At 35.6% G+C, this 26,009-nt stretch overlaps 1 protein-coding gene across 1 annotated transcript in view; it reads left to right on the plus strand.

Annotated features, from left to right (window-relative positions):
• Positions 1-26,009, plus strand: part of lrp1bb (low density lipoprotein receptor-related protein 1Bb) — a 247,096-nt gene that overhangs the window by 153,509 nt on the left and 67,578 nt on the right. Inside the window, exons 23-34 of the mRNA XM_042731628.1 lie at positions 1,599-1,841; positions 3,006-3,206; positions 4,451-4,655; positions 7,101-7,265; positions 7,656-7,900; positions 10,927-11,058; positions 11,182-11,409; positions 11,900-12,074; positions 12,847-12,941; positions 14,185-14,334; positions 23,322-23,462; positions 25,746-25,871. Of these exons, the coding sequence (XP_042587562.1) occupies positions 1,599-1,841; positions 3,006-3,206; positions 4,451-4,655; positions 7,101-7,265; positions 7,656-7,900; positions 10,927-11,058; positions 11,182-11,409; positions 11,900-12,074; positions 12,847-12,941; positions 14,185-14,334; positions 23,322-23,462; positions 25,746-25,871 (2,106 nt within the window). The remainder of the gene's footprint in view (positions 1-1,598; positions 1,842-3,005; positions 3,207-4,450; positions 4,656-7,100; positions 7,266-7,655; positions 7,901-10,926; positions 11,059-11,181; positions 11,410-11,899; positions 12,075-12,846; positions 12,942-14,184; positions 14,335-23,321; positions 23,463-25,745; positions 25,872-26,009) is intronic.

The raw sequence follows: 26,009 nt of genomic DNA on the forward strand, positions 1-26,009 counted from the left end.
CAGTGCAGCATTTAGACAAAATTTGTATACATTGCCGTGAATGTCTGCTAAGGTGTTTTTTTTTTTGCAGAGCTAACAGACATGGTCTAAAGGGCCGCACAACTTTGATTTTTGAATTCATTTGGTCTTTAATCAATACAAGTGTCGCAGTCTTGCAAGTGTGCAATGTTTATCACTGGGTTCATAATGCTTGCATTCACAGCCTCATTCACAGCCGCATTCACTACACCTTGTGTGCAATGCTAATTGAAATCCGTTGTGCTATTACGTGAAGTCTGGTCAGTTCTGCAAGAAATGCTGGATGGGTTGAATGAGAAGTAGTCATGCGGAGTAGTTCTGTCAATACACAGGAAGCCAAACCATGAAAAACACTAACTAACCAATGAGAATAAAATACCTGAGCTGTATAGATTCGGACTCATACACTTGAGCAAATCAATATGCATTGTGTTTACCTCTCCATGGGTGAAAAGATTTTGATAATACTGTGTTTATGCCCACATGGCATGTCCCTCAGGGCTACTTGAATCTCTTTGAGTCGCATCCTTGAGCGAGTGTAATGGAAAACCAGCACATGCTCTGTAAGCTACCAACACAAGAAAAACACGAAGCCCGTCTGAATGAGAGCTAAACATGAGGATCTGTTTGCCTCTGAAGCCCTCACTTGGGAAAGTGTCTCTTGAGAGTCACCGGTGTATAATTCTCTCAGAATGCGACTAGACAAACATTTCAGTGACTTTCAGTGCATTGCCAGCAGCCACCCATGGGAGCCCATCGCTCATGTTTTGAGGACGAGGTGTATTATCTGTCTGACTAGACCTGCGTTTGGCTTGGGCCTCTTATTGCCAATTAGATTGTGCCAATGGACCTTGAGGTGACTGACTGACTGGGACCAGCACAGCAGGACTCAATGCAATTTGTGACCTTTGGGAAGCAGCTATTCTTCAACTCCACATAGACTTCAGGGCCCCCTGTGAAGAAAATTCAATTCTCTCTTTGCGGCCGCAGAGGGGATCATCATAATCAGTAGAGGCAAAAAGACCTTGCAAGCTGTGAGTTCCCTCCCCTTTGTCTTTCTCCCGTAAAAAGAACCCGGTGCTTCGATGAAAGGAAAAAGCTTATCCATTAGAGATGAGAGTCTAAGAGTACCGGAGTTTGTCTGATCCGTTTTGAAAAGAGATGATGTATCGGAGACCCAGTTTTAAACTTAAGAAAAAGCTATTTTCCACCTTGAATGAGTTTGTTTGGCCTGCGCAGTGGCTTAAGTCGGTCATAATTCAGACCTGTGGTTTCTCATTGAATCTGCCTCATGAATAAAGCAATTCTTTATTATTGTGACACACTTGGCTGGTGATGTTGATTAGGTCAGAATAATGGCCTAGTTGAGAAAAACACACCAAAACTTTTGAAGCAAAGAGCGATAAGCTTCTAGCCTTGTGCAAATGTTCAAACAATACCACTGGTCTTTGTTCATCTGTGGCTTTTCTGTTTCAGTTCACACCTTGAATCTCATATGCCTGCAAACATGGCTTCATATCACCAGCCTTTCAAACTGATTCTGTTTTTGTCCTCACTCATACTGTTCTTGTCTGTTCCAGAGAAATGTTTGCAAGGTAATGGGGGCTGCAGTCACCAGTGTGCAGTGATCCCCAGCAAAGGGGTGGTGTGTTCATGTCCCACCGGACTCCATCTTGGCTCTGACAACCGAACATGCGAGACAGTGGACTACTGCTCTGCTCACCTGAAATGCAGTCAGATATGCGAACAGCATAAGACCACTGTCAAGTGCTCCTGTTATCCTGGCTGGAGACTTGATCCAGATGGAGAGAGCTGCCACAGCACAGGTATTTAAATTCCTCAGACTTTAAAAATATATATTTCTCTTAGAATTGCCTGACATTGGTGGCCTGGTTAAACTCTTTTATATCTTATATATAAAAATAAAGCAATACAACAGTATTTCATATGTATATATATATATATATATATATATATATATATATATATATATATATATATATATATATATATATGATATATATATAGGTATATATATATATATATTATATATACAGCCCTTATGAATAAATATAGGTATATTAATCGATTTGACAGCCCTTATAAAAACAATTAAAATAATAAATAAATAAATAAATCATATAAAAAAAGTGAAAAATGTACAGGTCTTCCAATGCAACAGAAGTTCATACAGTATGTGTCCAGGAATTTACGACAAAAGCACCATAAAATATCATAAGCAGTTATGACAATAGTGTTGTGTGGGGAACAGACTGAAATTTTACTGACTGAAATTCGACAGGAAAGTAGTATTATTTTTCTTGACTAGTTTATGATTCTCAGTGAAATAACTTCACTGTGCATTCCTGTCCATCCATAGTGGATCTGTCCACAGTACACAACAATAAGAGCAACAGTAATACAATGACAGCGGGATATGCAGACAGGAGCTTCCCACCGAGAAGCTAATGTCTTTACAGCAGCATGCCTGCCAAATGCTTTTAAGTTGTCTCAGGGAATCTGAATTTGGGTCATTAGTCAGAATATGACAGCAAGCATCTGTGTGTATTTTATGGATTTTGTGACATATATAGCTCTTGAGAGTAAGTTCTTGTTATACCAGACAGCCTTAATATATTATTCTTAATTATATAGTTTCTTTGTTTACATTTTATATATGACTGGGTGATTGGATAGAACTTGTGAACTTGTATTTTGACCTAATTAATAGTTGTTGTTTTTTTTTTTTTTTCTCTCTCTGTCTCTCTTCAAAGACGACTCAAATATCATTTACCATTATCCTCAGGTTTCTCTAAAGTTAATTTCCCTGTAAATCTTTTTCATAAAAAACATCAGCTAAAAGACTAATTAGGTGTTATGTACAGAAAAAAAAAAATGTGCATGGTGGACGCCTCAACACACAGCCCGATGCTCTTGTAACCTCTAATGCACAGGTGTGAGGTGCTAATAATCAATTTGTTTCTTCTCCGATCCCTTTGAGGCTTTTGTTATCTTCTCTATCCGGCATGAGATCAGACGAATCGACCTTCATAAACGTGACTACAGCCTACTTGTGCCCGGCCTGAGGAACACCATCGCTCTCGACTTCCACTTCAACCGCAGTTTGCTTTACTGGACCGACGTGGTGGAGGATAAGATCTATCGGGGAAAGCTCTCAGAGACTGGGGGTAATGAACTCCCAATTTGATGTCCCATTCCCACTCGCCCTTTGTTTAACCTAAGCTTTAGTTTGAGTAGATATTCTGTTTCCCCATTCCTAGTATGCAGGTCACGTCCCCTGAACAGTAATGCAATACATAATGCGCAGTGGCTCTTTGAATGACACAGAAAAGCTCTGAAGGAACTGATAAACACCCTTGTATTGTTTTGAAGACTATTTTGAAGCTGCATTAAGCACACATCTAAATCTTTCTCTCAGAGGAACAGGCCCCCAGTGCAGCTATTGCTCTCTCCTTTTGTTAGCATTTCATAAAGCCCTCCACAGCTGAGAATAATTGCAAACAGCTGGATTATAGATAGCTGAAAAGAAATCTTGTTTACTGCTGAGGGAAAACTACCTTTCCTTTAATACCAGTGTTTTCTTCTCCAGAGTTATTTTCAGAAACTCTGTTGAAAAGACCAGCAAATGTTGTGTTTGGATGCTGATCGCCTGCTGTTGATATTCTGGTGTCCATACCAGGCTTCTTAAAGGGATAGTTCAGCCCCAAATATATATTTTTTATTGTATGGACGGAAAAGAGACATTTTTCTAAATACCTTATTTTGTCTTCCACAGAAGAGAGAAAGTGATACAGGCTTGGAACCAGTGTTATTTAAGTATTATTGATATACTAGTATAGTATTTATTAATTATTTGAATTAGCCTTTATTTTTAGTTTTCAATTTAATTTTAGTTAAATTTTTTGTATTTTTTTATTATTATTATTATTTGTGATTTTGTCATTTTATTTAATTATTATTTATTATTATTTATTTTATTTATTTAGTAGTTTTTTATTTATTTATTTATTTCTAGAAATTTTAGCTTCAGGTTGCTGAAATGTTTTTTTTTTTTTTTTTTTTTTTCAAGATTTAGTTTACTCTAACTTTATTTCATTCATGCTGAAAACATTTTTTTATATATAATTTTAGAAATAGTTTTAGTTTTTTATTTAAATTTTCCCTTAAACTGGCTTAACTAGCAAGCCTGCTTTGTCCAATTTCATCAGAAAGACTTGCATCAGTTTCTGGTGAAGAACACGACTAACGGCATAAAAATGAATTCTGGTTCAAGCTGGTCTTTTCAGCAAGGAGTAGCATTTTGAAGAGCTCAACACTTCAAAAGGAAGTTCAAAACAACCAGAATGCTTTGCTGTGCTGAATTGGAAACCCCATCCACCCCATGAACTAGCACGAGTTGTTTGTTTTGTAGGTGTGACCGGGGTCGAGGTTGTGATTCAGCATGGTTTGGCCACCCCAGAGGGACTCGCAGTGGATTGGATTGCAGGAAACCTTTACTGGATAGACAGCAACTTGGATCAGATTGAGGTGGCCAGGCTGAATGGGGAAATGAGAACGACTTTGATTGCCGGTGGCATGGAGCACCCTCGAGCGCTGGCTGTAGACCCAGGACAGGGGTGTGTATTACTTTCATACAAAATTTACCACGGCCTGATTTTCTTTCCTCTTAGTCTGCTTTTCTTTTTCACATTCCCTTCAGCAATGTCCACGATAACAGAAGCAAACAGTGAAAAAAGGAAGTTTTATTTTTTTTTTACTGTAATTTGTCCTCATAGAGACTATCTTGGGTACATAACAGAGCAATCATATTTCAGGGGACTTGTTTGTCATCTGTTACTAATGATAGTTCTAGAATAACGCGCTGCATCTTGCTGTTTATTTGTTGTGTTCTGTTTCCTTTTTTGTCGCTTTACTCTCGGCTGTGCTCTTTTCTTGCTCAGCTCTACATTTCTTACAGAGGCATGCTGGGAAAAGAAAGTCTCAAATATGACAGCTTGAGCTCAGAAAAGTCACACAAACAACCAACCAACAAGAATAAATAACACTCACATACAAAATAAACAAAAAAAAAAAAGAGGCTTTTTTGCAGACATTTTGATGATCAAATAATATGGCAATTTTGTATTCATTTTTTAATACATTAAATACATTTATTTTAATTCCTTAATTCCAGATTTATTGAACATTTTATTCCACATATTTCCACTGAAGGCTAAAAAAATAAAATGTAAAAGTATAACCTATTTTTTATGTTTTGATTATCAATATGCCAGTTATTTCTTAGATTTAGATAATTTTTTACATTCATTTTAATAATTTATTAACCCTCTGGGCCTCATCGGTCACTGTTGACTGAACATTTTTACACTTCTAATGCTAATTTGCCCTGTTTAGTAAACCTGACCCTTGGTGTCTTTGTCCCATTAGCTATGTGAATACACACACACACACACAAAAAAAAAGTAACAGGAACAAGGAACAAAGAGTAACACTTGGTACATTCGCTGTCTAAAATTTATGATTTAAGAAATGAATAGGTAAAAATATAATAGAAAAAAAACAAAAATCACAAAAAAATTATAAAAATATAACATATTTTTTTTCTCTTCACATTTTTTTTTTTTTTTCCCAAAAAAAAAAGTATTTTTCAATACAGTACAGTGATGCTTATGATGCATGAGAATAAAATACATAATTAATTTATATTCTTTATCAGTCCTTTTTTGTTAATATGTCCTAGTTGTGGTTGTTTGCCTGTTTTATGCATCTGAAACATTTTTGCCAAACCTGTGAGCTACCCAAATAGGAGAAATAAGGTATCTCTGCAGTCCAACTAGAGCTCATATTGGTGCTCAGTTGGATGACATACTGTAAATTATTTCACTGAAGGCTGAAAAGAACAATTAGGGAAAATATTCAAAGACTGTTTTCACACTCGGCGGTGTGGCACATATTAAAAAGCACCAAATTCATTACATAGTTACTCTGAAAATGCCCCATACAGCTGTGTCATAGAGAGGTGTGTTGAAAATGTATTGTAGTTCTGAAGGGATTAGCCGTCTTTGTAATTAGCAACTCTTTTATTCATTGAAAGCCTGGTTTAATAACTGTATGCCACTGGCCAATTAATTGGCCTTCTGAAAAGGAGAAGGCTACATCCTTGAAGCAAAATTCATGTAAAGCCTTTTTGTATGCTTACCTACCATGCACCTCAAACGTTTGGCTGACAATTGAATTGTTTTTGAGGCAGGATGCAGGAACATGATCACATATTTCATTAGCATATGAGCTTGATGCAAGTATTTAGCATTTTAGAATCCCCATAATACCCACATTAGAATGTGCCCTTTTTATTTCATGCCATCTCAGAGAACTGTGACATCAGTTAAAAATGAACCCTCATGTTTGACATTGACTTCACTGGCAGACAGTTTTCATTGAACCTTACAGTGTGCATATAAAAATAATAGTTTGAAATTAACCTATTTTACATTTCAATTTTTAAAGCTTTTTCATGATGTAAAGTGGCACACACAGCTCTCATACACACACACTTCACTACTCTATTGCTCCAATGCAGCAGTTTCACAGGTTTGTGCCCACTCTTAGTTTTGTAACCACTGGCATCGCTCACTGTAAATTAATTATATTTTAGCAGGTAACTTTATTTTCCGAGCAGCTCCCTGCACTATACTTCCCAAGTCAAACCATGTTTATTTGTATAGTGCTTGTCACAATACGTATTGTTTCAAAGCAGCTGTAGAGATCTGTCTTAATAGTTCAGTAATAAGTAAATACTGAAAATATAAAAACCGTTATCTACAACTTTTAGTTGTTAAGTTCAGGTATTAGGGATGTAGAACATGGTCATGCAGAATTTGTGCTTTATAAGTACTAATAAACAGCCAATATGTTAATAATAGGCATGTTAATAAGCAACTAGTTACTGTAACATTCAGAATTGGTCCCTATACTAAAGTGTTACATTGAAATGTTTACACTGATGTGCTGTATGGTCAGATGAATAGTTTATAACCTTTTTTTTTTTTTTCTGTATGTAGCATTCTTTTTTGGACCGACTGGGATGCCACTTTTCCTCGGATTGAGGCAACGTCAATGAGTGGAAGTGGAAGACATGTTGTGTATAAGGACATGGAGATTGGAGCCTGGCCTAATGGACTCACGCTAGACCATCAGGAAAGGAGAATAGTGTGGACAGATGCTCGGTACGGGAAATTCACAATGCAAATGAATAATTATATTTTGGTGCAATTTACAAGAAGCATTGAATTTAAGTCTAGGTGTTTTGCATAAATGCTCAAGGCTTTTTTTAGGTTAGGTATGATTTGCAAACATTATATAAAACCCCCTCAACACGTTTAAACCAAAAGGAATGAATGAGATTTTAGATTTATTCTTATGCTGTACTTTAATAGCAAAAGCAGTTTTTTTTAGAAATGGGCATTTTAAGTATATTGTGTATGTAGCCATATGTATGGAAAAAAAAAAGGTTCTTGAATCTTCAGTATTTCCCTCAGGAAGTTGTCATCATTGTAACATCTTGTTGGTATGGGCACAGAGTGCTATTCTCACCTCATGTTTCGCTTTCACTTCAGCTCAGATGCAATATATTCAGCCCTGTATGATGGCACGGGGGTCATCGAGATCCTCAGGGGGCACGAGTACCTGTCACATCCATTCGCTGTGTCTCTCTTTGGAGGTGGTGTGTACTGGACAGACTGGAGGACCAACACTTTAGCCAGAGCGAATAAATGGACTGGCCGCAATGTAACTGTGATCCAGAAGACAAGCGCCCAGCCATTTGATCTGGAGATATACCATCCTAGCAGACAACCTCAAGGTGGGTCTGTAATTATCTAAATGTTGGTAATTTTTGTATAATTAAACATAATTACTTTAGTTTTACTGATTTCATATCAACAAAATAAAATAATGTTTTATTTATTTAATTGGTTTAATATACATGTTTTTAGAATGTACATTTTTCTTTGTTTGTCATTTGGGCCAAGTATGGTAACCAATACTTAGAATTTGTGATCTCCATTTCACCCATCCAAGTGCACAAACACACACACACACTGTGAACACACACCCAAAGCAGTGGGCAGCCAATGCTGTGGTGCCCAGGGGGCAGTTGGGGGTTTGGTGCCTTGCTCAAGGGTCTAACCTCAGTAGAGCGCTGGATATTCACTCCCCCCACCTACAATCCCTGCCGGATCTGAGACTCAAACCCGTGACCTTTGGGTTACAAGTCCAACTTTCTAACCATTAGACCAGGACTGACTTGGGGACTTGACCTTGTTGTCATAGTAACAACTTCTGTTTATTATATGTTATATTATATGTTTAACAAGCATCACAGTTTTCTTGAATATAATTGCTGGGGGTGTTTGGGCATGAAATCCAGAGAGAAAATCTCTACTTGAAAATCTCACCCTTACTGATGATCCAAATGTTCTGTCAGAATGTTTAAATCTCTTATTTGATGCTTCCATTTCCTGTTAGCATTTGCACCCTGTGAGCTCATTCAGCATGCAAACCACACACAGCAAGCTTAGCAGTTTTCACATTGACCTAACGTGCTTAGCTGCACGTTATTGAAGAAAAAAAAATTAATATGATCTGCCTATGTTCAGTTTTACTCTGGGAGTCAGAGAGAAATTGTCCTGCATGCTCTGTGGGGCGAAGATTCATTTGAGCCGAATCCCGCTGATCATTCATTTCTTCTGCCAATCTGGAAGCCCAAACGGCTCTGTTTGAGAGCAGCAGAATAATTGAAAAAGGTGTCATGCAGAGCATAAGCAGGCCTGACGTGGACTCAAGATGTGCTCTTTCCTCAACCCAAATTAATTTTAATTGTTTCATGGTACAGTGTCACACAGGGCTTTGTAGCCAGCAAGGGCAGCAGATTATTGTAATTGCCAAATGTGCCAGGTGTCCAGATGTCCAGAAATGTAGCCTTCTGCGAGTGCTCATCAGCCTAAATAATCTGATTTGCATCATTTCAACGAGCCCAAAACTATAGGAAGTCCTGCCAAAACAGTTCATGTCTCCTGCCACAGCACCGGCAGCTGGGTGACTGTTTTACACCGATAAGTGTCGACAAATTGTGCTGCTTTGGCAGAAAAGCCAATAAGTATGGCTAATCCAATTTTAAAGAGCCCATGGGAAGGTCTGGCTATTAAAGGTGTCCAAAATCTTTGCTCTGGCCCCTTACAGTCCATGGCAATTGTGTTTTTGTTTGGCCCATGTAGTTCTGGCAGAAGAGTGGTAGACCTTAGAGTGTCCGTAGGGAGTGAGAAGCAGCTATGCTAACTAGCCTAATGGGGCTAAGGCTACAGCTGTTTGTAAATGCATTATGTGTGGTAAAAGGACTGAGTGTTGAGTTTCAAGAGATCGACGACAGTTTGGAGGGCTCACATTTTTAGTGCCTGTGAGGCCTGCAGTGTTGTAAGCACTTTTCTAGCACATTGCTGACAGGCAAACCACTTCAAAATTACTATTGGAGTTTGCAGACAGGGTGGATCCTTCCCTATTCACACAAAGCTGAAGCAGTGAAAATACAAATTATACTCCGCACCCACTTTACATGTAGTAATGTTAAGGTAAAGTCAGATTGATGTGGAGATTTATCAAATCTGTGGCTGATATGACTATGAAAAATCAGTACATCCAAATCAATTGTTTCTGTCATGAGTCAAGTGCACTCGCACTGTTTATACAGTATTTATTCAAACAGCCATTTTTCCCCCGCAGACCAGCAGAATGCATAATTAATTCTATGGGATTCTAGCCTATAATTTAGTCACTTGAAATTATTTGTTATTCTCACTTGCAAAAATATGCTTGCTACATAAGTGAAATGGGTTCGACATTGCAAAGAAATAATGGGCCTATGTTCAAACTCCCACTGGATCAATTATTTACAAGATGCAACTGCTTGTGGAGTTAATTGCATGTAGTTGCTCTGGGTTCGTGGAAGGGTTAAAGCCTCTTGACAACAGGCGGTAGTCTTGTTTAATGGCAGAAGAAAATGGCAGCACGATATAAATAAACATGTTCTGACAAAATATGTCAGAATGCGTATAGTGCTGTTCAAATGTTTGGGTCAGTAAGATTTGTTTTCTTTTTTATGTGTGTGTTTTAAAATGAATATTTTTCTTCAGCAAGGCTACATTCAATTTATCAAAAGTGACATTAAAACATTTACAGTACAGTTTTTTTTAAGTGATTTCTCTTTCAAATAAAAGCTGTTCTTTTGAACTTTCTCTTCATTAAAGAATCTTGAAAAACATATATACATAACCAGCCTTAATCTTGCTGATCCTCATCTCAGCTTTTGAGTTGGTCTTTCCAAGGAAGATCTTTACCATCAGAGCAATCTGAGAAAGATTTAATGATTAATTGACTATTTGCACCAGTGGCCTTTAGGCCATTATCTGTCTGCTCAACATTACCTTCTGTTGAAATATAGTAGCCCTTCTACAAAGAGTTGTACAAAAGGTCTAAATGTGCTTTGCTTTCAAGAGGATCACTGTGGGCAGAAGACATGAGCTGTCAGCCCTGTCCATTCAACCTTATCCTTGAGATAAGATGAATGTTTTCTTAGTGGTATTGCAATCTTTTAGTTTGCACCCATTTTATGTTGCCCTCTTTAAATGCAGCCATCTGAATTCTCACTCCTCGCACATCATCAAGAAAACTAATACTCTTGGTTTCACTGGACAGTAACTGTTTAGCGGTAGAGCTGTTGTTCATGACTTGTTTTAAGAGCTGCTCTTCTTAATTCATAGAATGTGATATTGATTTTCTCCTTGGTGTGTTTTCTTTCCCTTTTTTAAATGCGTGTCACCCTGGGTTTTTCAGCTTCAAACCCATGTGAGGGAAACGATGGAAGAGGCCCTTGCTCCCACCTTTGTCTCATTGATTACAACCGCACAGCGTCTTGTTCATGTCCTCATCTCATGAAGCTTTCCCTCAACAACCGCTCTTGTGTGGGTGAGTATGCAGCTCTGTAACATCCCACATAACAAACAAAACATGCACAAAGAAGTATTGATAGGTTTGAGCTTTCTAGACGAATTATTGACTTGTATATGTTTTGTTTTGGCACGCACATAGCCCTGAAGAAGTTCTTGTTGTATGTGAGGCGATCTGAGATCCGTGGAGTGGATATTGATAATCCGTACATGAACGTCATGACTGCTTTGACTGTTCCTGACATCGATGATGTCACTGTGGTGGATTACGATGCTCTTGAAGAAAGGATGTACTGGGCGGATGTTAAGACTCAAACAATAAAACGTGCCTTTATCAATGGAACAGGCCTTCAAACAGTCATTTCTGGAGGTGAGTCGAGAGTCCAAGTCGAAGTGTTTTTTCTCGTTTCTTTTTTTCCGTTCTGTGGGGTGTAAGATTTTTCTCAATAAACACCAGCTAAGTGACAGTTATTATATTTTTGTGCTGTTAATAAGTTGTGTTTTTTTCTTCTCTCTCTGCTGCCACATTGTAGGTTGCGCTGAAATACTGTTTTATTTTGCTAACACTCAGCCTTAACAGGCATGCATTAAAAAATTACGTTGAAGGAGTGTGCGGCAGAATATAAATAATATCTTATTTGATAGGAGAGCTTGTTTGTGAAGTTCTCTTGGGATTGCTTCTTCTTAAGTGCTGCTATCAAGCATGGTGTATTTCGTAAACCTTCTCAAACTGATCAGCATGCCGACCATGTGCCTTTGCTCACAAGACATTTTATTACAGCGCATGCAGAAGTGTTGTCACCTATGAGGTTTGTTGTGATGTGCATCTCTGTGCTAATGGCTATCTCTGGTATGTGCAGATATTCAAAACTGCCGTGGGCTGGCAGTAGATTGGCTCTCGAGGAATATGTATTGGCTGAGCTCTGAGAACGAGGAGACGCAGATCAATGTTGCCCGACTAGACGGATCTCTAAAAACCTCAGTCATCCATGGGATTGACAAACCAAAGTGTCTGACTGTGCATCCAGCCAAAGGGTAAGCAGCCCACATGGACAGATTGCATGTATGATTAATTAAGATTTGTCTTTGTTCATCTATCTATATCAATCTATCTATCTATCTATCTATCTATCTATCTATCTATCTATCTATCTATCTATCTATCTATCTATCTTAGGGCTGTCAAATGATTAATCATGATTAATCACATCCAAAATAAAAGTTTTGTTTACATAATATATGTGTGTATACTGTGTATATTTATTATGTATATATAAATACACACACATTCATGTAATATATTTAAGAAGAATATGTTATGTTTATATATTAAATATATTTATATATAATATAAAATATAAGAATATAAATATATAAATGTATATACATGTAAATATTTTCTAAATATATAATTTATGTGTGTGTATTTATATATACATAATAAATATACCCTGTACACATACATATATTATGTAAACAAAACTTTTATTTTGGATGTGATTAATCGTGATTAATCATTTGACAGCCCTAATCTATCTATCTATCTATCTATCTATCTATCTATCTATCTATCTATCTATCTATCTATCTATCTATCTATCTATCTATCTATCTATCTATCTATCTATCTATCTATCTATCTATCTATCTATCTATCTATCTATCTATCTATCTGTCTGGTCTGTCTGTCTGTCTGTCCGTCTGTCTGTCTGTCTGTCTGTCTGTATGTCTGTCTATCTGTCTATCAGATCATGAGAATTCCTATGACTCATGTTTCTCCTAAAATTTGTTTTGCATCATGGTCTAGAAAAATCTACTGGACCGATGGAAATACAATAAATGTAGCCAGTATGGATGGAAGCAACAGGAAGGTTCTTCATCAAAATCAGAGAGAACCAGTTGGTATGTCTGATTCTTTTGTCAATCTAACAATCACAGAAGTTTAAAGTACAAGAGGAATTTTACTTCATTGATATACTTAAGTCTTATTTTTAGAAATTTGTACTTTATTGAAATAGAACACTTAGATTTCCGAGAATAAAATCATGCTTTTTATTATACCTTACAGTTATCTTCAATGTACAAAGTACATATTTTGCATGCCATCATGTCTTATTTCCACTTATAAAGAAAACTGATTTTACAAAACTTTTATTTAAAACAGCAAGCAAAATCCATTTCAGACTCTATTGTAATTGGCCACAACTGTGGTCATTTGTCCTTGTGAAGAGACATCTGATTAGTCACCCCAACAGTCTTGACCTACAGTAGAGTAATAGCAGAAATTAATTCATTTTAAATATAACCATTGAATTTAAACAACTTTCAGAATATAAGTTGCATGTATATATATATATATTATATATATATAATTATATATATATATATATATATATATATATATATATATATATATATATATAGATATATATAGATATATATATATATATATAGTATATATATATATATTACATTTCCTATATAAAGCCTTACAAAATCAGGACCCTGAGAAAATTGCTATTTAACAGATTGCTTTACAAAGCTTATGCGTAAAAGTTAATTTAATGGACAAATCTCCCTGGCCTTTTGATTTCATCAGTCTGTTTCAAAAGCTAATAAAAAAGTTTACTTTTTAATACACAGCAGAATAGTCGTACTTTATACTTTAATGGAACATCTAGACAGTTCCCATCCTCAAGCCTAAATATAGTTCATTTTTATATCCCTGTACCTGTGCATTCATTGATAAGCAAAGCACATGTTTCTTTTGTTTCAACGGCAGTCTTGGAAAAGATGCCTGAGAGTTGAAACTCAGTTGTTGTTGGGAGTCTATCATCCTCAAGCCCCTCTCAGTCAGAGCTGTCCTGACGCTCAATTGAAATATCCTTCACTTGTCACAATCAATTTTACCACTCTGTCAAACCCTCACCATTTCCACTTTTGAACCAGGTTTAAGACAGAGATGAATTTTAGTGAAGAGATTCAGAGTTTCACAAAGAGGTCACAGCTATATTTCAAGCTATAAAGAATCATCTCACATTCAGATGCATGTATAGTTATAGGATATGTAAGGTATATTTTAAAGTAATGACTCCACACCAGCACTCCAAATAACAGTTTTTAACTGATTCTTGTTTTCCCTCAGGACTTTCGATTGACTTTCCCGCTGGGAAGATGTATTGGATCAGTTCTGCTAATGGTACTTTCAACAGGTGCAATCTGGATGGTAGTGGCTTTGAGGTCATTGAAAGCATGAAGAGGGACTTAACTAAAGCCACGGCTCTAGCAGTCATGGGTAAGTGATAGTGTCTAATTCCCTATTCAGTAGTCAGGCTTGGGTCAAAGGTTAACCACACCATTAACCATAAGAAATTGGAGACATACAGTACATGTTGATTTGATGGCATATGGCTGATATTTTATTTATGTTTGTTTTTCTAATCAATGTTTGTGTTTGTGAATTTTGTTAAATTACTGTACTTTGTTGCTGTGGCAACATAAGCCATAAGGAGCACATTTATAAGGAAAAATATGTGAAAATCAAAAGCGGTAAAGAAATGTGTAAATTAGTCTCACGTGGCATACCCACATCCCATCTGCTTAGCTGGTTAGCAGCTGGCTACAATTTTACCAGTTTTATCAGAAAACAAACTTGTATTTAAAAGATACCAGGCTGGAACAATGAGTGTTTCTGAAAAAGAACTGGTTAATAGATTTATCAATGTTTGCAAGGATTTTGCCTTTTGATTTTGAAAAGATAGTCTGTTAGCAATTGAATTAGATAACCATACTCAGAATTGTATATTCCCATTTTTCCTGTTTGGTTTGTATCTGTAGTTATTTCATATATTAAAAGAAAGTCAACACACATTTCCAGTTATTTCTGTTTTGCTCACAGAGATTGATAAATAAATGATTTTTGGCCAGTATTTGATTTCTACCATCCCTAAATGTCTGGCTAATACAAAACTTTTGTTAGTCACTTTACATATTGATCTGATGTTCTCTTTATGTCAAAAAGGCCAGTAAAAAATGAGTTGTGAAATATATCAGACTTTGTCAATAGTCAAACCTGGTGCTGCGAGTCTACAGCTACATTGCTTAGAAGGGAAAAGACAGATAACTCATTTTGTCAAAATAGTTTTATCAATTTCCGTTTAGCCCTAGGAAACCCATCATGGTATGAGAATAAAGACCAAATTCTGGTTCCCTGAGGAGTGTAAACATACATCTCGGTGTTAGAAAAGTGGTGAAGTTTTATTGATTTAGCTTTATATAGACCAAGATAATAAAGGCTGTCTTGGAAGATATCCATTTGATTTGACGCAATTTTTAATCACACACTTTAGGCCTGCTGTATGATTCAAATCACAGCTCTAACCATTGCCCAAAAGCTGTAATTCTAGGGATTATAGAGAATTCACTCATATTGGCAGCGTCAGAAGCGGCAAGAGTTGCGTAACTTTTTTTAGCAAATGAAAGCAGTAAATGTAGAAAAGCCTGTAATTGTGCTCTTTCACTTTTTTGTATTAGATGAATTCCCTTTCGCTGTCTTAGGTTTTGCTTGAATGTATTGCACACTTTTGTTTTGGATTGCATCTGACATGCTTTCTCACATTACTCTCTGCCTGTCTTCGTGGGTAGAAACTTATGCCCCCAAATTATTCATTAGCATGTATTTATTTCCCTAAACCCCAGTTTTAACTGATTACACTGTCTGCATGCTGCAAAGGTATTAATCTTTGAAAATCCTCTATAGTCACGTTCTATTTTAGAGCAGCTATGATGAGCTGAAAAGCAAATGTTTACTTGTTAGAAGTGTAACAGACTCTTTTAATTAAACAAAGTTTGAGTCATTATTAAATTGGGAGCAGAATGCAGGCTGCCACAAAGACTAATGGGTTACTTTCATAGAAGTAGCATGGTACAGCAAAACAGCAAAATGATGCATTCAGTAGGTGCTATCTATCACAATTAATAGGACTTTGTTTCATAGAGGAAATGCTTTCCATTACTTTTGCAAAAACCTATGGATCTGTTTGGTGGACAGTTATGTTTGTCATTTATACTATGACAGACTGACAGTTTTTTTTTGGTTTTTTTTTTTTTTTTTTTTGTGATTGCTTGTACTGAGACTGGCTGAGCCTCTTAGAAGGCTACAATAGGAAACGAGTTGGAATACATTCAAGTTCAACAAATCAATACAAAAATCCAATAGTTGGTTGATTATGTATTGCAAAGTTTTCTGTTGCATCAAATTTCTGATTTTCTTAACATTGCGAAGATGAATAGTATATAATATATATATTATATTTGATTGATAATTTGATGATTACGTCTTTAATTGATTTTTCCGTACATTTCTGCCATATGTACATAAACTGTCAGTCACCACTGATAAGCTACTACTAAATATTATAGAAGCTTAATTTTCTGTAAAGTTGCTTTGCAACGATTTATATCGTAAAAAGCGATATACAAAAAAACTTGAATTGAATTCTCACAAGACTACATTTAATTTATCAAACCATGAGACTATACAGTAAAAACAGTATTTTTTGCAAAACATTACAGTTTTATTTTAATTTTAAATTATTTTTATTTTTTATTTATTTTAATATATTAAAAATTTTCAGCAGCCTCTACTTCAGTCTAAAAGGGTTAGTTCACCCAAAAATGAAAATTAGCCCATAAATTACTCACCCTCAAGTCATCCTAGGTGTATACGTCTTCTTTCAGACGAATCCAGTCGGAGTTATATTAAAAATTATTGATCTTTCAAGCTGTTTAATGCCACTCAGCGGGTGTTGCATGCATCAGTCCAAAAGAAGTAAAAAAAAAGCGCTTATCCATTAACAAAAAAAAAAAAAAAGTGTCTCACACAGCTCCCAGAGGTGAACAAAGGCCTCCTGTAGCAAACTGATGGATTTTTGTAAGAAAAATATCCATATTAAAGACATAATAATCACTTTAATGTAGCTTGCTCTCACTGTTGTAAACGGAAGCAGCTCCAGACTGATGACTTATGAGGTTGGCTTTGTGGCTTATCAAATGCTAAATTCTAAATTAAAGATATAATTCTTAAAGCTTTAAAAGTTATTGATTTCCTATTTTTTCTCTCTCTCTCTCTTTTTCTTTGTTTAATAGATATCACAGTAGCTGGTTATTAGGTTGTTTTGGTTGCTATTTCTTTAAAAGCTGCGACTGCTGAACATGGCGTGGATCTGACACACAATGTATTTTCTCTCAAATCTGTTTTCCTTTTGTGATCCACTTCAGGTCTTAAAGCCTCTACTAATGAATCGTGTGTGTTAGATGAGGGAGTGTTGGGCTGCTCCAGGACAGTTTTGAAAACCATTTCTTAAAACCGTTCTTAAATGTGACTCATATATAATATATCACATGCATGCACACTTTTAAGGAAGCTTTAATTGCCTTTTTGGTAAAATGACTTAACTGACCACGACACTGCATGCACGTAGTTTCCTTTGCGCTTTGATATGTAAAGATACAGTGTACAGTGCGCGATGGCACCTTTATGCGTGCAGTTGAAGAGCACGAGTTACGAGCACAGTACCATTCCCGCGCTCGCTTGACTTGCACCTCGCAGAGGTGAAGTTGGAGGGCACATCTGAAACGTCTGCCGTTTGATGTGATCGTAAAGGCGTTCTTAGCGACTGAATAAATGCAGTACTTCTCAAGAAAAAAAGTGACAGAAACAGCAGTTCTGAGTGGGGTGGCCAACCCTAGCTCCGCCCCTGCGTTAATTGTGTTAAATACTTTTAACAAGTTAAACTGAAAAATATAATTGCCTGCGTTAACACGCTAATTTTGACAGCACTAATATATACGTTTGTGTATGTACACCCACACACATACATATATATGTCACGTACCACCAGCATTATGGATCAGTTCTACAGATTTTTCAAGCTGTTTCACACCTTTATAAAGAAAAGACCATCTCAGAGGCTGAATGGCCAGGGGCCGATTAGATATGCGTGCAGGTGGGCGGATGATCTCGCAGACCCTTGAGTTGGTGTATAAGTGGGTGGTGAGTGGAATTCCATGTTTCCCTCTTTCTTGCTGAATATGAACTATAGTCAAGCAATAATATAAGATCATTTCCTTCTTTCCTTACCATGCATATTGAGTTGATTATAAGGTATAAAATGTAAAGTAACCACAACCTCAATGTGAATACAAAAGGAAACAAGGTGAGGAGATGAAAGAGTGTCAGTGTGATTGATGTTATCTTTGTGATAAGTAAAGCAGTCTGGGGTTTGCACGTATAGTCTTTATGATAAGACAGCTATCCCTTCCAAGCACACAAAATGCTGCTTTTCTTTCAAATACTGGCAGTCTGTGTTTTTATAATGCATATACGGCACATTGCCATGCAGGTTACCCACAGAGATCTAAAAGAATGATATATATTATTATGCAGCATAAGAAAGTCATCAGAGAACAAAGAGTCCGATTCAGCATTGAGGACATTTTTGGAATATATTACAGTCCCTTCAGCCCACGTGCATTGCAAGTCAAAAGTTTAAGCATAGTTTCTAAATCTTTATTTACATTATTATTCAAAAATAATAAAAATAAAAACTAATAAAATCCACAATTATGTAGCGACAAAAAAACAAAAAAAAAAAAAAAAAAAAAAAAAAAAAAAAAAGTTTTCTCAACCAACTTCATGAGGTAGTTTCTGGGATGCTTTTTAAAACAGTATCCCATGTGTGCTGGACACTTATTGGCTGCTTTTGTTTTTCTGTCAGGTCTTAGGTCTTTAAAAATGTCATTTTCAAACACTTTATTGTTGCTGTTGTTATTATATTATTTATTTTAATATATGATATATATATATATATATATATATATATATATGCTGCTTCTCTAATTTTACATGCAAGTATAGCCGAAATTACAGCAGAGCGATTTTCTTTATCTTATGTGTATTTGATTTCATTAGACGACGGCTCAATAATCAGGATTCTATGCAGATTAACATCTTGGCAGGGAGAGCTGGTTATGTAGTCTTAATGTGTTGCGTTTCAGTCACTGTTTCATATTCATTCCATTATCTGACAACAAAAACACTCAAATATATCAATGAAAACAGCTGCATCAAAACACAGTATGTGGGCACATAGAGTCAAACAAATGTAATAATGAATGTACATTTTGCATGTTGCCCTGTTGCCCTGTCCTGCGAAAATGTAAACAGGCTTGTTTAAGTAAGTTGCTCAGTGCAAAGAAAGAAAAGTAATGGGAACCTGGTATTTCAATGTATTTTTTTTTTTTTTTTTTTTTTGTTTTTTTTTCATGTGTCTAATAGACATGAACAAGTTCATAGAAAAACAACTATGACCTTTGAAACATGTCTAGTCTTTATGCTCTATGTTGGCTATAGTTTCACTAATAATAAACATACATTTGCATAAAGCAATCATATTTGTCTATGCCCTTGTTGATTAGAGTATTAAACACTGGAAACATATTAATTTAAGGTACATTTGGAACAATTAACAAATCATTAACTATGACCTTTGCCTCAGTAAACTCCTAACTTGCTGCTTAGTAATAGGATAACACACAAGAAAAAGAAACTTCACAGGTGAGAACAGATAGAGTGGCTTTTAACACCTGGCTGATATTGCATTGTTTGTTTGTTTTTTACATTGTATAAAATCTATTAATACACTAGTGTTTGTAGGATTATATATGGACCAATCATAAAAATAAAAAAACATAACATAATTAGTAAAATATAGAAAAAAAATATGTAACACATTAGCATGATGAAAAACTTCTCAGCTATAATTTTTAACTACAGTAGGTACTTATTATCTTGCATACTGGCTGTTTATAAGTACTTAAAAAGCACACATTAATTCCTTATTCTTCATGACCATATTCTGCATCCCATAATCCTACCTAATACCTAAATTTAAAAATTACAACGATTACCTAAAAAAATATTAAAAAAAAGCAAAATAAAAATTTAATAATGAAAAAGTCATACCAAAACTAAAATATTAAAAATATCCTGTTGTTCAGCAGTAAAATATTTTAGGATACAAATTATAGGTTATTGTCCAGCAGTGTGCTTAATTTGTTATTTTCTTCCGTATGTCACTATTCCCTGTATGCACATGTTTCAAACAGGCAGAAGTGAATTCAGAGTTGAGAGTGAATGAGGCAGAAAGTTTCAATAAGGCTTCAGAGGAAAGGACGGATTATTTAAAGTATTGTCTATAATAAGATATTTCTTATACCTTTTAACTTAGACTAATCAGACTAATTGTTCTTTTTTTATAGACAGAACAGGGGGCATCTGGCATAGGGTCGGCTGCTGTAGAAATAGGCAGGTCTTCTGTAACTGTATTAAAACCCCAACAGTCAGATCCTAAGACTATTGTGTGTCAGGTGCTTCGGGACAGAACTCTAAAATTTCAGGTTCACTGGTACCAAGAATTCGCATGGCTTAATTTTTTAGCCTGGTATTGATGGAGCATTGTGCTTCTAATACCACAAAGCCTTTAAAAACAAAACATTAGAATTTGCCAAAAATTCAGAAACCACTTTTATAACTCTGGCTTTAAGAACTGGAAGAAGGCCAGAGAGAGGTTAACATTACATAAACATATATAATCATATAATCATAAAGCATATTAAACAAAAAAGGTATGATTAAAAATAAAACCTGACAATCAAGGGTTAACTGAAAAAACAGGTATAACACTAGACAAAAGTTTCAGATGTAATGACAAAAATAAGTATTCAGAATGTATAATCTAACTTACGATCAGCAAAGGGTTTTAAGATGTATGTGACAGCCACATACAGTACATAATTTATTTTATTATAATTATTTGCTTATCTCTTATCAGATATACTTAAATACCAAAATGACAGCTTTTCTTATCCATGTTTTGAACTTGAATGAAACCAAATAATTCCATTGTTTCTGTGTGATGCTTCTAGGGTGGTAGCTGGTTGATGTTTGATACAAACTGCATAAGATCTTTGGTCTCTATCGGCACTCTCCCTCCCAGCAAAAGCGACATAAATTAGGGCATTTGCCAAGGTTAACCTGTATAACACGCTATCAGCTGATGTCACTGTAAATTTACTTTGGTCTTGCGGCAAGGGAAATGGTTTACGATTTCAGCCACCTGGCTCAGTAAAATCAAGCACCCTGTAGCATATGTTGAGGGACAGGCCTTATCGTTACAGCGAGGTTTGCAGGGGAAATGTACTCAGCAGAGACAGATGATCAGGAAATCGATAGGAACGGCGGCTGGTTGAAAGATGCATCATCATTATTAGGGAAAAAAAAAATCCAATGGCCGTCTTGCATCAAAGTCACATCCGTTATTAGACCGTGAAGCAGTAATTGAAGAGCATGATGACTGAAGAAATGAAAGCAATTTTACTGACAGGATGCAATCTCGGCACCTTCTCCTGGTACAATCTTTAATGGGATGTGACCACTCAGGGAAGTGCAAGCTGCTGTTTAGCGGGCTGTGTGTCACCTTAAGACCTGTGCTGGTCTGTGATCAAACAGTTTAAGTGGACATTACACCCAGAAGCAATCATTGATGTCTCTCACCCCGGACAGGTAAAGATTAATATTGACTGCAGTGATGACCTATGCAAGCAATCTTTGAATGTCAAATACGATTCTGAGTGGTCAGGGTAGGATGTCATTTATACACACCTGGCCTCACTACAGAAAGCAAATATCTTCTTGGAGGCTCACTGTGGCCTAAATGACACTAGTATTTGTTTCTGGTTTATGAAGGAGGAATGTCCTGTTGAAAAATATTTGTGCTTGTACTCATCATTAAGTGTACATATGAACGTGTTTAAGCATGCAGTAGACAATTGGTCTGTTTTAAAACCTTGTGTGCTGCCTACAGAGACAGCATTTTAGGGTACAAATTAGAGGTGTACAAATGCATTGCTGCATAATATATATATACACTCTGGTTCACAAGTTTTGTGGACATATATATATAAGGTTCCATTTATTTGGTCAAAGATTGTGAGATATTATTATAATTTAAAACAACTGCTTTTTATATATATATTTCCTAAGATGACAAAGCATAATTTTTAGCTGCCATTACTTGTCACATGGTGCATTAGAAATCATTCTGATATTCTAATTTAGTGTTTAAGAACCATGAATTATTATTATCAGTGTTGAAAACAGTTGTTATTTTTTTCAGTTAATTATTAAGCTTGTATTATTTATTTATTTATTTATTTATTCATTCATGTGGAAGGATCTTCTGATAAATTGAAAGTTCAACATATAGAAAATATATGTAAAAAAAAAACAGTAACAGTAAAACAGTAAAAAAAAAAAAATAATAATAATAATAATAGTAATAATAATAATAATAAATCTTTGTCATAAATCTTTTTAAAATCTTTGTTATTTTATTTTTAAGTTGGTAACCCAAAGTGACTTTTTTACCTAGTTACTACAATTATTATTACTATTGTAAAATCTAATCAACTTGTCGGAATGTCCATCAACCATAAAAAGGTTTTAAAATCTTTGTAATGTTATTTTTAAGTTGCTAATCCAAAGTGAGTACAGTTTTATTGTAGCAATCACATAGCAGTATGTGGTATTTTGGCTGAAACTGTGATTTTGTTGATTAATTTCTTTCAGCCAATTCATTCAATGCCATTCAGTTCATTCAATCCCACTGTACTTTAACAAATACAAATATGTGTTTCATTTAACGGTTGCATGGCTACGACTGTCTCCGGCTCTCCTGTATTCCTGCAGCAGACAGATATGGTCTAGGCTCAGAGCCAAGGACAATCTCTGAGGCCCTTTGTGGCACACTCAGCCTTACAGAGCGGAAACAACACGAGGGGCTTGCTTGCCGCAGCCCCGCTGTGAGAATAGATGCACTCTGATGGCTTTGTGAATGAAGAGTCCTTGTCTTCAGCCAGGGCACGTAGCCAGGCCGCCCTGAGCTTTGCCTCATTCACTCACACTGGGAAGGGAACATGCATAATGCTCAAGTCCTATCTCTTTACTTTACCTGCTCGCTCACTTTCTCCCACCACCTCCCATGCCCACCCGTACACTGTGGCGTAGCATAGTTTTGGCACCGAAAAAGCACAGCACATCACCTGATTATATGCATGTGGTATAAAAGGGACAAACAAACGATAATGGCATGTGCCTCCATTGGCAGCCAGACCTGCGGGTTCTGTGACTTTGGGAAATGAATAATTCATCTGTTTTTCCAGGTGGCAAGCTGTGGTGGGCTGATGACGATCTGGCTCAGCTGGGAACAGTCGCCAAACGGGATGGACGTAACCCGGCGGTACTGCGCAATAAGACCAGCGGAGTGGTACACATGAAGGTGTATGACAGAGATGGTCAGAAAGGTGTGTTGAGATATAGTCAAGGTTGCTGGAAAAGTAGCTTGCCCAGTCATTGTCTCTGAAATGGATAACTGAAGTTTGACGTCTTTTTAGAGCTGTAGGATTTCTTTCCAGTGTTGACATGTTTCCCAAAAGAAAGTTTAGGCAGGACATATCAAAGAATAGCCAGTCGCTTTAGTTAAATCACAGCCATGTGCATGGTAGTTAACTAAAACTAAAACCTTTAAAAAATATTTCAGTTTTGAAATAATAAAATGAAATTAAACTGAAGTAAAACTAAATATTTAAAAATAATAATAATAAACTTCTTGTTGCACCATTTTTCATATTCTCATTTAACTTGATGTACTAAATTAGCTAAAACTAAAATAAGAAAAAAGACATTTAAAATGAATAGCTATGCAGACATATTTTATAAAGACACAACAATAATACTCAAACTGTATAAATCAAATTTCAATAAAATGAAATAAAAAAATGAAAACAAAAAATAAACACTAATTTAAATAATTAAAAATATATGTAATCTCAATGATGCTAAAATAACACTGCCAAGTATCATGATTTAGCTACTTGATATTACTGTAAATGTTCATTCTTGAGAGCATTTATTGGACAAAATTCTTATTAAAAATATTTTTGCTCAGTTTTCCCTGTTCAGGACTGCACACGCATATAAATTAGCCTTAAAGTTAATAGACATGGACTAAAAGCCACAAAACTAAATTTGATTTTGTAGAGTCTTAAAGTAGCATATAAAAATAAAATGCTGAAATAAAACAAGACCATAAATTTTAAGCATCATACTGTGTTGTTTAATTTACTTGTAAATAGCTCTGAGTCAACTGGTTTCTGTTTTCTACCTTTTATTATTATTATTTTTTTTTTTTTTTTTTACTAATATCACAAGCTTATCTTCCCTGTGTGTAAGCAGAGATATATTCAGATATTGGTTTTCCATTTTGTGAGTTATTCTGCAAATAATTTACACTAATGGCAGATCCATTAACGGCATTGCTGTGGATTCCACTAAACTGTCAACTTGAATAAGGAATGACCATTAAACGGGCACAAATGTAAATCTATCCAGCCACCAAATTTCTCCGTCAGCAATTAGCCTTTCTATTCATAATGCGGAGCTGTCTTATTACTGTCGTAGATGTGCAAGTTGAGCTTTCCCTGAGAGCTTGTGCTAATACACAGTGGTGCAGTTTCCCTCCCCTTCACTTTCAGTTATACAATTACGATGAGAGTAAGACTTCTAGGAAGAATGTCAAGTCATCTTGACTTGACAGCAACACTAAAACGAGGAGAGATATTCCAAATTTATGACCATTCCGTTGTGGCCGAACTTGTTAATGAATAGCTTTCATATAGAAGAGTAAATGACATAACTCAGAAACTGTCTCAAATTAGTCTACTGCTTCAGCTTTGCTTTTATGACTCTTAAGTAGGCTCGGAATCTGCAAACTTTTTTAGAATTTTATCTGCTAATTTGGGGGGAAATCTGCAGAATTTTGACAGTCCCCCCTATTGACACTCCTTGTTTTTATCAGTAGAAATTGGAGTTTGTACGACAATATTCTCTGTAAAACTGCTTTGTAATGAAATTAGAGAAGTTATAAATGAAAGAAATTTAGCTTTGGTATTAAAATATTTGATCATTATTTTACATTATAATATAATTTATAATATTTATAATACGTATAATAACATTTCACAGTATTACTGTATTTACTGTATTTTGATCAAATGAACACAGCCTGGGTGAGCATGAGAGACTTTTAAAAAACAAAAATCTGTACACATTAGCATTGAGTATAAAATAAGGCTGCAGTGTCAACTTGATTATTTTACAGATATTTTAATAATTTGCTTTGGCTTTTACATAAGGGATATATATATATATATATATATATATGTATATATATATATATATATATATATATATATATATATATATATGTGTGTGGTGTGTGTGTGTATGTATTAGTTTAATTTTAGAGGCCTTCATATTTTTTTTTCATACTGTATAAATGGGTCAAACAGTAAATGATGGGATGCAGGAGGGGTTCAGGAAATGTATGAAAACAGTCATTATTTTTGCAATTTAATTTAGGATGCACTAGTAAATCTGAAATTACATATTTAACTTGTCGCACATTTATGTTTTCAGAACTGTTTGGAATTACTATCTTGCAACAATGTATAAGCGAATCCCAAAAGCTACAGTCAGCAGTTTTCATTCATCAACATGTTTTCTCCTTTTATCATGGTTTCTCTCAGGTAGGAATGCCTGTCAGTTGAATAACGGCGGTTGCTCGCAGCTCTGTCTGCCCACATCTGAAAACACACGCACATGTGCCTGCACCATTGGCTACAACCTGCGCAGTGACCGTCTCTCCTGTGAAGGTAGGTTTCTTTTTTTCTTCACTTCTAACAGGAATTCATGTTGTCTTTGGGTTAGCTGCTTGTTTTGTTATGTGGAAGGTGGCCAAAGAGAACTGTGTGACGTTCATTTGACCTTCATCTAACATCTCTCGCTTGCTG

This window comes from Cyprinus carpio, chromosome B9 (genome assembly GCF_018340385.1).
Source record: "Cyprinus carpio isolate SPL01 chromosome B9, ASM1834038v1, whole genome shotgun sequence".
Classification (NCBI taxonomy): domain Eukaryota; kingdom Metazoa; phylum Chordata; class Actinopteri; order Cypriniformes; family Cyprinidae; genus Cyprinus; species Cyprinus carpio.